At 35.3% G+C, this 14,168-nt stretch overlaps 1 protein-coding gene across 1 annotated transcript in view; it reads right to left on the bottom strand.

Moving 5' to 3' along the window:
• LOC104590527 (putative folate-biopterin transporter 7) overlaps positions 1 to 12,940 on the bottom strand; it is a 31,695-nt gene extending 18,755 nt beyond the window's left edge. Inside the window, exon 1 of the mRNA XM_088886613.1 lies at positions 12,593 to 12,940. Within this exon, the coding sequence (XP_088742739.1) occupies positions 12,593 to 12,842 (250 nt within the window). The 5' untranslated portion in view covers positions 12,843 to 12,940. The remainder of the gene's footprint in view (positions 1 to 12,592) is intronic.
• Positions 12,941 to 14,168: the final 1,228 nt, after the last annotated feature.

Here is a 14,168-nt window from a genome sequence, read left to right as displayed (position 1 = left end):
CTCCTTTGGCACTTAAGTAGTGCCTTCCATAGACTAACAAAAGCCAACATAGAGCCCCAACCATGCACAATAAGGTCATGATCCAGTCCCATTGACCTTGGTGGAGCCATTAACGTGTCGACATATGACCCTTACAACACTAAGGGTTTGTCCTAGCTGCATATGGCCTAGGCACTGCACAGGTTTCTTCCATTACCAAACCTAACCCCATGACAATGTGGCAGCTTAACCACTAGGGTATGGCCCTAATAGTTTATATTTAACTTTTTTATTTTTCTTAAACAAGTTGTACAAGGATTTTTCTGATGTAAGTACTATAGAATTATGGTTTCTTAGTTTATTTACTTTGGAGAAAGAGTTGGAGATCGCAAAACTTGGAGAGGAGCAAGTGCTATGTGTAGTGGAAAGTTCAATGTAGTTTGCAGTTTGTTCAGATTGGATTTGGCCAACCACACTCCCAACCATATTATTGGTCTTCAACCCTAGGATGGAGTTTAGATATGCCCTCCATGCCCAAAATAAAGATATAGGGAGATAAGGATCCCCTTGACAAAGTCCCTAAGAAGGATAAAGGTGACCTTTCGGCATACCACTCACTAGATTCAAAAAAGAAACTGAAGAGATACAATAATAGAGTAGGCCACACCAATGTTCAGAAAAATCAAGAGCTTTCATCACATGGATTATATACTTCCACTCAATTCTATCATAAGCTTTAAGCATATCTACCTTAATGGCCACAAAACCAGTCCCCCTCTTATTATGGTTCATATAATGCAAAGTTTAATCAGTTATGACTATATTATCCATAATATGCCTACCCGGAACAAAAGCATTTTGGAAAGGAGGGATATATTTGTCCAAGAGGGGCCTTAACCTATTAGCTAAAATTTTTGAAACTACTTTATACACAACATCACATTAATTGATGGGCCTAAAATCTTTCACTTAAGAGCAATCAAGTTTTATTTTTGAATGAGAGTAATATGAGTATAATTAAATTTCCTAAAAAAATCTATCATTACACAAAAGAATCTTGAACAAAAGAGACAAGGCAAATTTCATCTCTTCCCAAAACAACTTAAACACATAGGCTGGGAACCCATCAAGTCTAGGGGCTTTAATATTCCCTATACTGAACAAAGCATCTTTAACTTCTTCTTCTTTAGGGATTTAGGTAAGGCACCTATTCTCTCATTTAGAAATAATAAGATTATATAAGACCACAACTTCCTCCATCCCCTAAGTTCCTTGAGAAGTAAATAGATCTTTAAAGTAATTAACAATGAGTTCACTGATTTGATCATGTTTGGAAACCCACTAACCTTTGTTATATTTTAATCAATAAATTCTATTTTTCCTTTTTCGAATTGAAGTAAAGGGATGAAAAAACAAAGTGTTCTGATCACCACCCTTTGTCTAGGTTTGTCTTGATATCTATTTCTAATATAACTCCTTACACTTCAATCACTCCTCCAATCAAGACAATCCATGGACTAGGGAAGGATCGGTCGTACCTTTTCCAATTTCCTCGATCTCTCTCTCAAATTTGTCCAATTTAGCATTAAATTTCTCAAAGTAAACCTTATTCCAATTCCTCAAATTCCTCGAAAGAATTCTCAACTTCTTATCAATTCTAAAAGTTGCATAGCCTCGAACTAAAGAGTTTTACCCATCAAGTATCAATTTCTTACAATCTTGCCTCAAAAGCCACATTTGGAAAAATCTAAAAGGTTTGGGATTGCTAACTAGTTGAGGTGAAAGATAAAAAATTAAGGCATGATGGTTTGAGCCCCATTTTGGTCCTAGATCAAGACTTGCATTAGGATAAACCACAAGCTAATCTGGGAATACTAAGACTCTTTCCAAGGTTCTAGTTACAGGACCTTTCCCTTGGATAAATCTGTGCCGAGTAAATCTTCCCTTATTATTCCTCATTTGCTATCAATCCTAATCCCTAATCAAATTAATGAAAGCAAGTGTAACTCGAACTCAACTTGACTTAATCCACTACATCACAAGGCCATCTTCATCAAGCCTCCCAAATTCATTTAGGTCTCCAATAAATATCATCAAATAATGCAAACCCACAAGATAGTCATACACATGGGTCCAGAAATCCTGACATTTACTATGATTGGATTCACCATATAAAGAAAACAAAATCCAAGGAATAGACACATGATGAGAATCAACTCTAGGGGGTATTTGTTTTTTGGATTTTGAGAGGGGGGAGGGGAAAGTTGGTCAATGGGATTTTGGTTCCCATAGATCAAGATACCCTTGTTCTTTCTTTAGATTTATGTGGGATTCATGGAAAATTTATTTACTCAGAGTATCACTTAGCCAAGTAAGTGATACTCATTTCCTAGGTGGGTAAGTAACTTTCCCACCTAAGGAGAAAGTTGCTAATACTTGTGTGGGACAGAACTACCCCTTTTAAATAATTGATTTTCATAACTAAAACATTCATTGTCTTATTTACCTGGGAAAGAGGAGAACATGGGTAAATATACTTACCCAGGTAAGTGATTCTAGGAAACACTTACCTGGGTAAGTGCATTTACCTGGTTAAGTAGCTTCTCAAAAAACAAATGGGGCCTAAGCACTATACCTCAATGACACTGAACTAAAATGGAGATATTAAAATCACTTTCCAAACAACCAACAAACCACCAACAAAGTCAATAGGGGGAATCTTAGTTTTGCTAGGAACAATAAGATCTAGGTTCCACCTAGCAACTAAGTCCTTCAATCCTCAAACTACTAAGAGGTGACTACCCACCCTTCCGACAGTTCCAACTACAAATCCTCATGGGCCCCTTGTAGCTGTTTAGGGCTAGCCAGCCACCACCCAAAACCAAACACATCGAGAGCAATATATAGCACCTTAATTGAGTATAAAAAGTGCCTCCAATAGATCCCCTACTACCATCCTAAACACGTTCTCTGTTTGTTAAGCAAGACAAAAACAAAAACAGATAAAAAGTTTTTAACAAGAACACAACTATAAGAAGTAACTCCACCATAATTAGTACCGTTATTCTTAAAAAAGGTCTTACCCGACCCTTCACCTATTTCTCAGATCTGAATACATGATTCCATTCGTTGACGCTTTACAGACCAACTGCTTAAGTCATGAACTCTTGGAAGATCTAACTTTCTAACAACCATGCCAGCTTTCTAACGGATATAGGAAAATCTCCTATCCAAGTACTTAGACTCACTTTTTAAGATTTCTAATTCCCTGTCCAAACTTCTTGCCACCACTGGCAAGATGTTATCATTGCTCTCCTCTTTCCAGTCACATCTCTCCCAATTCCTAAAACTACTTTTTGAACCACCCTTTCTACTGCACTACCATCTTCCCCATCTCCCTGTATTACTTGCTCTTGAGCTCTACCAAATTCCCTATGTTAGAGTTGGTAGTATAAGGGTAGCTTAGTCATTTGTCATTTAATTAAAGGTGAGTTGTCTATTTTGTATGTGTTTAAGTTGTGTGTACCATACTTAATGAGGAAAAGAGTTGTCTTTTGTATTCTAATGCATAGATTATGGATAAAAGGTGGGTCGACTAAGATTGAGAGACTGTTCTCTCTGGCCGAACCCTTTTTTTCTCTGCTCTCTTCTTTCTCTTCTTCTTCTCTCTTTCTTTCTTACTTCAGACCTAGGACAAAACTAGTGTTAATTGAACCATTAACATGGATCCAGGGCACTAGAAATCAATTTTCTTCCTTTCTTTTCTCCTTGGATCACCATTTCAGACTTGAGATTTTGAAATATCTCATCAACCAATTGGAGGATCGATAAGAGGCCAAAAAGGACTGGTTGTTTTTCCTTTAGGAGGTAACTATGCCTCTAGTTGTTGTGGCAGTGTTCATCTTAGTGTTTTGCTAGAAACCCTCTACTCAATGACTTGAAGAGGGCTGGTTTGTGGACAGGTGTGAATAAAATTCTATAGTCGGTTGATAGCATGGTGTTTTTCTCCCTCTCTTGGATTGGATTTCAACTATGTGGTAGTGCTGATTGGTAGGTATGCATAGGGACTACTTTTTTCTATTTATGTCTAAATGTGTGTGACAACAGTAGGGTTTTTGGTGTTGAATCCTATGATAGTGAGTGTCTCATCAATAGTTGTTTAATTGTGGTGTGGTGTGTGGTGTAGTGAGTGCTGAATAGTGAAGGGTGATTTCTTTGTGGTTAATTTTATTTTTATTTACAATGACAACAATCGAAGAGGGTAATGATAGAAAATGGGTGTTATGATTTTTCCTAATTATCTAAATGTACAAATGACCTCTATCAAATTAAATGGTGAGAACTATGTACCATAGGCTAAATAAGTGGAAGTGTTTTTGAGAGCCAAGAAGAAGGTGGAACATATGAAGAAGGAGAAACCCTCATCTAACTCTTAGGGGTATAGTGAATGGGAACAGGATGATGCACAAATTATGATTTGGTTGTGGAATAGTACTTAGCCTAAACTTAGTGTGAATTTTATGTTCTTGGATACAACAAAGAAGATTTGGGACCATGCTAAAAAACTTTATTTTGACCAAGATAACACCAGTAGAGTATACCAACTTTATTAGAAGTATTTTAACATAAAACAGAGAAATTAGTGCCTAGAGGAGTATTATTCTAGTATTAGAAACCTTCGTAATGAGCTTAATGTGTATCACTCTATGATTTCAAATGTTAACATTTAGCAATTGTAACGACAATAGCTTGACGTGACAAGGTTTTTAGTGGGACTGAAATTTGAATATGAACCTATTAGGGCACAAATACTAGGCATATCTACTTTTCCCTCTCTTAAGGAGGTGTTTTCCTAGCCCCTAAGGATTTTTATTGAATGTTCAGAGCATTCCACCCTCTTAGACAAGTTTGTTTTTGTGGTGGCAAGGGTGGGAGGTCATGGAAATAGAGGTGGTGGAGGTGGACATGGATTTTCCAGGGAACCGAGGTGGTCCTATGTTTAACCGTACTGGTGGTCAAGGTGAAGGTCGAGATTTGGGGGAAGGTCATGGTAGAAGACGGAGTAATGGTCCTAGGAGGTGTACATATTGTGGATTAAAGGGACATACTATTAACTCATGTTATGGCTTCCATGATCCGCCCAATACTTGGGCCAATTATGCTGTGACTAGTGGTGGCGGCATAGTTATTGAACCAACAAGTTGATCAAACACCTCCACATCTACTAGTGCTTTTAGGAAGGAAATGGTGAGTGTCTCTCGTGATGAGTGTGAGAAATTTCTTTAGACATCCTCTCAGTAGAACATAATTACTCTTGTTCATTCAGGTATGGTTTGCTTGGTTTCTAAACCTTCACATTGGATTATTGACTCTGGAACCTCTGATCATATGATTAGGACTCTAGGTGTGTAGTCTTCTCTTTCCCAGTCTTCCACATCCCAAACAATTACCTCCGCTAATGGTTCTACTTCTCCCATTTGTAGTGTTGGTGATGTTGACCACATCTTTATCTTTATCCTCTATTTTATATGTACCTAAATTTCTTTTTAACATGTCTATTACTAGATTGAGTAAATATCTTAATTGTTCTATAAATTTTACCCCTCCGCTTGTGTGATTCCAGATCTCAAGACGGAGATGAAGATTGGTGGAAGCCATGAAGCAGGTGGATTATATTACCTTGATAGTGGTGGTCTGAAAGTAGCACTTCAGTCTTCTCCCACTCCTCTCCAGTAGTAATATAAATTTGGTCATCTGTCTCTCAAGGCCCTAAAGATACTTGTTTTGTCATTATGTCATCTTTCTTCTTCAGATTGTGAGTCGTGTTAGTTTGGAAAACATCATAGAACCTCTTTTAGTCCTAGGGTTGATAGTCATGCTTTAAGTCTTTTTTCATTAATTCATTCAGATGTTTGGGGTTGTACTATGGTTACAAGTACTTTGTAATTTTTGTTGATGATTATTCAAGGATGATGTGGCTTTATCCTATGAAAGATAGAAGTGAACTATTTTCTAATTTAAAAAATTCCATGCTGAAATTTGTACCCAATTTGGTGTCCATATTAAGATTCTTCATTCAGATAATGAAAAAAAAATATTGTTAAACACCATTTCAATAATACATAGAACAACACAGTGTAATTCATCAAACTTCTTGTTCTTACACTCCACAATAGAATGGTGTGGCTGAATGGGAGACTGACACTTGGAGTGATGTCCTTACATCATGTTTTCTCATCAATCGAATGTCTATGTCTATCCTCGGAAGTCGGTCACTTTTCTTGGTTTTGTTTCCTACTCTATCTTCATTTCCTCTTACTCCTAGAGTTTTTGGTTATATCTATTTTGTTCATAATTTAGGGCCTAGGTTGGACAAATTAGATGAACATGCTACAAAATGCATCTTTCTTAGCTATTCCAGAACCTAAAACGAGTATAAATGTTACAACCCTAGCTTTCGTTGTTCATTTGTGTGTTCAGATGTTACTTTCTTTAAATCTGTCATCTTCTCTTTTTGTTCTGGTGTTCCCCATCCTCGTCTTGTGTTTCCTCTTCCTATTCTAGTTGACGACTCCATTCTTACAATTCTTGTTGTGTCTCAGCGATCGTCTTCTCAAGTGCACGTTATTACTGAAAGACCACCAATTATGCAAGTGTGTACTCACAGAGGGTACTGGCTCCTCTTCTAGTTCATTCCTCATTGATAGATCTAGTAGTTGTTCATCCTCCTTCCAATCTTGATCTTTTCATTACATTGTGAAAAGTTAAACATAGTTATACTTCTCATCCTATTTCCCATTATGTTTTGGTTGTTCGCCTTTCTACTTCTTGCCGACAGTTTATATCTCTATTATCTTCTATGTTCATTCCTAGAATGTCCAGGAAGCCATTATCTCTTCTGCGTGGCATTAAGCAATGGAAGAGGAATTGTCTATACTTGTAAACAATAACACATAGGAGCTTACCACTCTCCCTCCTAGTAAGCATGCTATTAGATGCAAGTGGGTGTATACAGTAAAATATCTCCTAGGTGGCAGGGTGGATCAGTTGAAGGCTTGATTTGTAGCAAAAGGTTACTCTCAGTTGTATGGTGTTGATTACATGAAAATTTTTTCTCCTATGGGTAAGTTGAAATATTTTTTGAGAATAGAAGTTGCAAGATCAAGACATGGTATTAACTTGTATCAAAGAAAGTATATCCTTGATTCTCTCAAAGAGACATGATTGCTAGGTGCCAAACTGGCTAAAATACCTTTGGAATCAAATGTTAAGTTAAATATTGATGCAGGTGAAGATTTGGTGAGTGAGTTTAACTACATACTAACTATTACTTGGCCAAATATATCATTTATAGAGAGTATGGTGAGACTGTTTGTGCAACATCCTTGAGTTCCACATTGGGATGCAATTCTAAGGATTGTTAGATACTTAAAGGGAGCTCCAGGTTGTGGACTATTATATAAGAATGGGGATACTCTTGAGATAAAGGGGTACACAAATGCTAATTGGGCTGGATCTATTTCTGACCGGAGATCTGCTACAAGGTATTGTACTTTCCTTGTGGGAAATCTGGTAACTTGAAAGAGCAATAAACAAACTTTAGTAGCAAGTAGTGTTGAAGCTAAATATAAGGACATGACACATACTACATGTAAATTAGTGTAGGTTGAATGGATTAATGGATTAGATCGTGCCTTGTTAGAATATATATATATATATATATATATATATATATATATTATCAATAAATAATGTATTATTATATTATACATGTAGTATATGATAGTGGGGTAAGGCACCTATGGCTATTGGGATCCATAGATCTCAAAAAGTTATCGGACATTGGAGCACAAAGTTATGACTTCTAAAAGTTTGTATACACATTTAGTGTGTGACTCATAACCTAGTCACTAGGTCGAATAGGTCAACTTTCCAACTACTAAGGTTGAACGATTTTTGACAAATTCATGGGTGTACATGGGGCTCGGAATTATAGCTGCGTGATGGTTCACATGGTACAATTGGTTGAGTCAATAGCGAGTTGAAAACACTACCAAAACCCAGTAAGGTTCAGAAGAGATATTCTTGATTTTACATGGAAAACCTGCATTAGCATCTATTAACTTCAAGAAAGAATGAATATGAGTAGGGGTTTTCAATATATGGTCTAGACCACTAAATCAAACTAAATCAAAATGAAATTGGCAGTTTGTTATGGTCTAGCCTTAAACGGTTTGGTTAGGTATGAGAATTCCTCAAACTATAATTTTTTTGGTTTGGTCCAATTTTTAAAATTTTAGAAGCTAACCCAAATTGTAAACAATATTAACTAACATGCGTTTAACATTTCATACATTATTGTTTGTTTGTTTCAATATTTAACATGTAATTTGATGCCCAAGGAGCTGTTTATATTTGAGAAAGTGTAAATATAGTTTATATAATAGTAATAGGTGGCATTTGTTAACATTTTCAATTTGATATTTGAATAATATTTGTTATTTAAGTAGATATTTGTGTTATTTGGGCTTTTTAATTAGAGTAACTAGAGTAACCCAAATTGTATTAGAAACTGGACCAAACTATAATAGAACAATTTGATTTGGTTTAGTTTTTGTACTAAAATGGTTTGGTTTGGACTAAAAATTTCTTAAACCATAATTCACAGGTCTGGTTTGAGATCTTCTCCTAACCAGATGAGGTGTTGGGACCATGAGAACCCCTAATTATGAAGCCCCATGGAAAAAAAAAAAGCAATAAATACAAACTTTCTGGGGCATTAATCAGATGAGGTGGTCTCAACTATCTTTTCACCAAAGCAAATTGCAACAGCCATGCCAAAAAATTCCAATCAAAGAATCATGGTTACTATAATTCATAAAAAGTTGAAAAATAACATATTGTGGCTTTACCTACGAAAGGTGGCTAAAAAAAGGAATAAGAAGAGGGCTAAATAACTCACCATTAACTCCCTCTCCTCTTTCTCATTAACTCAATTATCTTTTCTCATTAATTATGCTATTAACTCTATCCTTCAATAATTCACGCAATTAATTTTCTCTCATCCTCATCTTCAGTACTTCATTAAATTGTCTAAAATTCATTAACTTTATCTATATCTATATCCATTTCAGTTTAACTATAATTTTATATGCATTAGATATCTTTCTATTAAATTGTAATTATCAATAAAAAATAATTATATTGAAATAGAGTTATTCAATGATATATTGTTAGGCTAAATAATATACTTCAATTTAAAAGATAATTAATTTTTAAGTTAATATCATTTATTTTAGAATAAATTCTATTTAAACCAATTAACAAATAAAACTAGTGTTTTAAAAATTAGCTTGGAGGTTGAATATATTTTTCTTCTAGGTCATGAGTCAATGGTTCAACCAGATTGGGCAAATCAAACCATGACACATCATCCATCTATATATCTATAATATGATATAATATAATTACATTTTTTGTGAGTATATATTATTTTAGGTTCAATCTGTATTTTTTATTTTAGTTTTTTTAACTTTTTATAAATAGAAGAGCCAGGAATTGAAATTTGAATCACAAAATGAGTTCTTTTTTTGTATAGTGGGTTGCAAAGATCATGAAAAGTTACTCAAAATAAAAAATATCACCCTAATTAGACAATTAGGCACAAAGTCCCCTAGAAGTTTTCAATACATTGTATATAGTAACCCATGACCCAATGGCTAGATCAAAAGGGTCAATGGTTCAACCACCTATGTTGAACCCAAAAATAGAAATAGGGTCAAGTGATGGTTCAAATGGTTTAACCGTCTGAGTCAACGATGAGTTGTAAACATTGAATACAACATCTTAGAAATTATAATCCATTTGTATTCCATTTGAGATAATAAAAATCAATTAACCATAGTAAAAATAATTTATTAAATTACTTAAACAAGATAAAAATGATTTTTAATTATTATTGATAAAAATATTTTTATTAATACAATAAAAAACAAATAAATTAATAAAATTAATAAGATAAAATTAAAATCTAATATCCATTTAAAATTAATACAATCAATACAAAATTATCTAACAATTATTAGTTTTATAATTAATTTTGACAAATGAACTTAAATTCAATTTATAAATAAAAAATTAATATAATTAATTAAATTGAATAAGGATTAATAAAAAGAAAAAATAATAAAAAATATTAACATTAAATATAGTTTAATTAATTTAAAACTAACCTAAATTCTATTTACAACTTGGAAAATTGTAAAAACCTCCTTGGGTTTTCTAACAATCCTATGAACCTCACTATATATGTTTTGACCTTAATAAAAACTTCCCATATTATTTTGAAAAAAGGTGCAGATACTTTCCTTCCCTTAGCACTCAAAATAGAAAATGTTGATGTAATGTATTAATTTTATTAAATACCAAGTTTATTCATAAATAATTGCAAACAAAAAAATATTTTTACCTAAAAATAATACAAAAACAATTAATTACTAACCATAAATTTTTAAAAATTAAAAAAAAGTTTAGTATTAAGGTACGGAAATAATATAGATTTATCTAGATCACAGGAAATTAGCCACTCATTAAAGTGCAACTTAAATTGTGATTGATAAACTAGACATATCCCAAAAAATGCTTGAATTGGACTTGATGAACATTGTTTAATTGAAATAATAAAGCACCTTCCTCAAATTTTCTTAATAAAACCCGTGCATTGCATGGGTCCTCACTAGTAAATTGCTATGGAAAGAAACCTGACTTATCTGATGTGTATTATCTGAGAAATGTGAGAGGGGAAGTTGCCATTGAAAAATCAGCATATATAGCAGTAGAAGTGTATTCTTTCCCATCCAGATGAGCTAGAAACAAAATCATGCACACCGGGCTGGGTTATCTATCATGAATGAATACATGCACCAATGTTAAATACAGATATGGCCCATAGTGAATATACTAGCATGCTTACTTGTGATAGGTAGCCCAGCTCGATGTGCATGATTTAATCTCCGGCCAATTCGCACTGCTTTCTTTAACCATTTTTAATTTCTTCTGTTATTTAAAAAAAAAATAAAAAATATAGAAAAGGAGAAACACAGCGGGAAGAACATTGAAGGGTGCTGAAGATGTTGGTTGAGAGTGAAGGAAAGCAGATGTTTATCATTTTTGTTATTTAAAATTGATTGTTAGGTCTGCAGTTTTGATCATGCAATTAAAAAATTATTAATAATAAGCTAGTGGTGTTGACCACTTCATTGAAACCGTATAATGACTTGAATAGTGGAGAGTTTTAAATACATAACCAATAAACAATGAAACAATAAGCTTTAAATAACAACCAACTTGCTAATATATTTGAGAGTGGTTGGCCTGTCCTGAGCATGAGGCCATTATCCAGAAGGTTTTGAGTTAGAAAGAGAAATAATATATTGTAAGAACGTTGAATGCAAAGTGAATGAAACCTTTACAATTATTTTTTTAGTATTTAATCATACGTCTGCATCTCCCTGTCTTTTTAGGCGATTCTTTACGTTCCTATAATGGGTGTTTTAGGGTATGATTTGATTAAAAAATATAAAAGCGTAGCTTAGTACAGGCCAATATGTCCCAATTGGCATATCAGCCAATATCTATTTAGAACTTGCAGAAATACATTAAGGCTCCGTTTGTTTTTTGGTAAGTTATTTATTTGGGTAAATACAGTTACTTAGATATATTTTTCCTAACCCGGGTAAGTGTATTTACTTATGTTCTTTTATTTTTCATGTAAATAAGGCAATGGCCATTTTGCCATAAAAATTCATTATTAAAAGAGTATTTTTGTCCCATTCAAGTATTGACAATTTTCTCCTTAGGTGAGAAAGTTATTTACCCACCTAAGAGATGGATATCACTTACCCGGATAAGCAACACCCAGAAAAATAAACTTTACCTGGTCCCCATATAAAAACACCCCCTAAATAATTCTTCTCCAACGTCAGTGGTAGCAGGAACAATTTAGCTTACTTAGCTTCTACTGTTGTATAAGGAAAAGGAATTCATACCCTTCCTATTGGCAACCAAACACCAAACATCTCTGAAAAAATAACTTTCTTTTCCGAAATTTTCTTTCACTTTATTTTCCTCACCAACGCCTCCCACCCCCACAAGTGGTTTCAACATTTCAACACTATCCTATTTCATCATGCATCACAGAGACAGCTTAGACCATCTCTTCTAATGCAATTGCTCTAGAAAAAATGAAGTCTAGTTAGCTCCTGTAGAAGCCTTATACTTTGGAAAGAAGTGCCGGCTAGAATCTAAGTAATGCTTCAAAAGAGACAAATATAGACTGAGAGGAACTCAAGAAGATCATGGGTCCCTAACAGTGAAACTAGGTTGGTTAATTTCTGATGCAATTAGCTAGACTCTTTGTTGCTTGACTCCTATTTTCCTTGGGTGTTTCCCAGCTATCTGTTGGACTCTGAAGTGTCTCCTGAGTTCTATGTTAACTAATACATTTCTGATTCTCTAAAAAACATGCAAAAATAAGGAAAAAAATGGGGAAAATTGGTTTTAATAAATTGTGTACTGGTCTCTGATGAAGGTGGGTGGTTTTAAATTGACTTACCTCCAATAGCAATGTAAGGGATTCTATGCTGGCCTCTGATGTAAATTGCATCGGAAACAATCCCGTGGAACCATTTTATGATCTTGGGAATATCTGCTAAGGTCTGCAACAGCTGAAGAGTTGAGGGAGCGGCATTGAGGCTGTCTTTGAGAAAGAAACTCACGCCCATCCATGGGAAGCATTGGAAACCCTGCACCCAGTATCCGAATCCCAGCAACGGTCGGAGTGGATTTCCGGCGGGCCAACTCATTTCGCCAAAGTCGAAGAATCAGGACCCTTTTGAGAAGATGAAATGAAGCCACTACTTTCTGTGGAGGGCAGAGCGGAGCAAGAAATTTCTTTCCTTGGTATTATTTATGGTTTCTTTCATCGAGACTCAGTTAATAGAATTTATATAAATTATGATATCAAGTTCGGATTGCAATAGAAATTGAATAACGTTAAAAGAAATATACTTTTTACCAAAACTACTAATCTATTCTATGGCTGATGAAGTTAAAACTGGATTGATTACTATATCCTATAATATTTTATTATTTAATTATTTTATCCACTAAAACACGTTTAGGCAGTGTTTGGTTTGAAAGAAAAAGTAGGGAAAGGTAAGGAAATCTTTACAAATCATGTATAGGTTTTCGTGACTTTTCCTTCCTTTTTCCACCTTTTCCTTCAAACCAAACATGGCCTTAATTCAAACACTTCAACCAATATCAAGTAACCCCCATTCAAATTTGATGTAGGGTGATTTGGCCCGACTTAGTAATAGAGGGACACGTGGACACGACCTAGCTGACAGAACGACAGCTCACCCCAAATGTATCCAAGTCTGCGACGGACCAAGCTCGGATAATCGAATCATCTCGGGACAGGCCCACCTCGGAAGCGAATCCACTTCGGGACAAGTTCACTTCAGGGCACGATTGCATTAAGATCACCTCGGTTACTAGGCTCCTCGGCGTTCGTAACAGGTTGGTCCCAGGGGGCATCAGTTCGGATAATATTGACCGGCCTCCACATGATAACCCCAAAATTCTCGTCACCGGATTCCATGTTTCACGGGATCACGCCTCGTAATAGCTGGCCTTATCTCCTCCGACCGATTCGGACAGCAACGATATGCCTTATCGGCTGGCGAAGTCATCTCCTATTAATTCGGTAACAGGCCACATCACAGCAAGAATCCCGGAACCACTTCGAAAAACCTGCGAGGACTCCAGTATATAAAGACCCCAACCCTTCGGGGGAAAAGGTACACGTAATCACTGCTCACTAGCTCTCTAGCTTTCTGAATTACCTTCAGTTCGCAAGTTACTGACTTAAGCATCGAAGCGACCTCGCCGAGTAAGCACCCCCGGGTTCTCTGATTCTTTCTGTGCAGATCCACCTAGTCCGTCGTCTACTGAAAGCCGAGTCATCTCCAGCTAGGAGCAGCCAAATTGCGCGGCATCAATTGGCGCCGTCTGTGGGAAGCGCTTCGAAAAGCCTTTTCCATCAAGCATCCTAAACTCATCTTCAATGGCATCTTCCAGCAACACCGTACAAAACACCGACAGGAACACCTCTGGGGGAAACTTCA

The sequence above is a fragment of the Nelumbo nucifera genome, chromosome 4 (assembly GCF_055504915.1).
Source record: "Nelumbo nucifera cultivar China Antique chromosome 4, China Antique-T2T, whole genome shotgun sequence".
Classification (NCBI taxonomy): domain Eukaryota; kingdom Viridiplantae; phylum Streptophyta; class Magnoliopsida; order Proteales; family Nelumbonaceae; genus Nelumbo; species Nelumbo nucifera.
The sequence above is the reverse complement of the archived record's forward strand: the minus strand, read 5'-3'. Positions and strand labels throughout refer to the sequence as shown.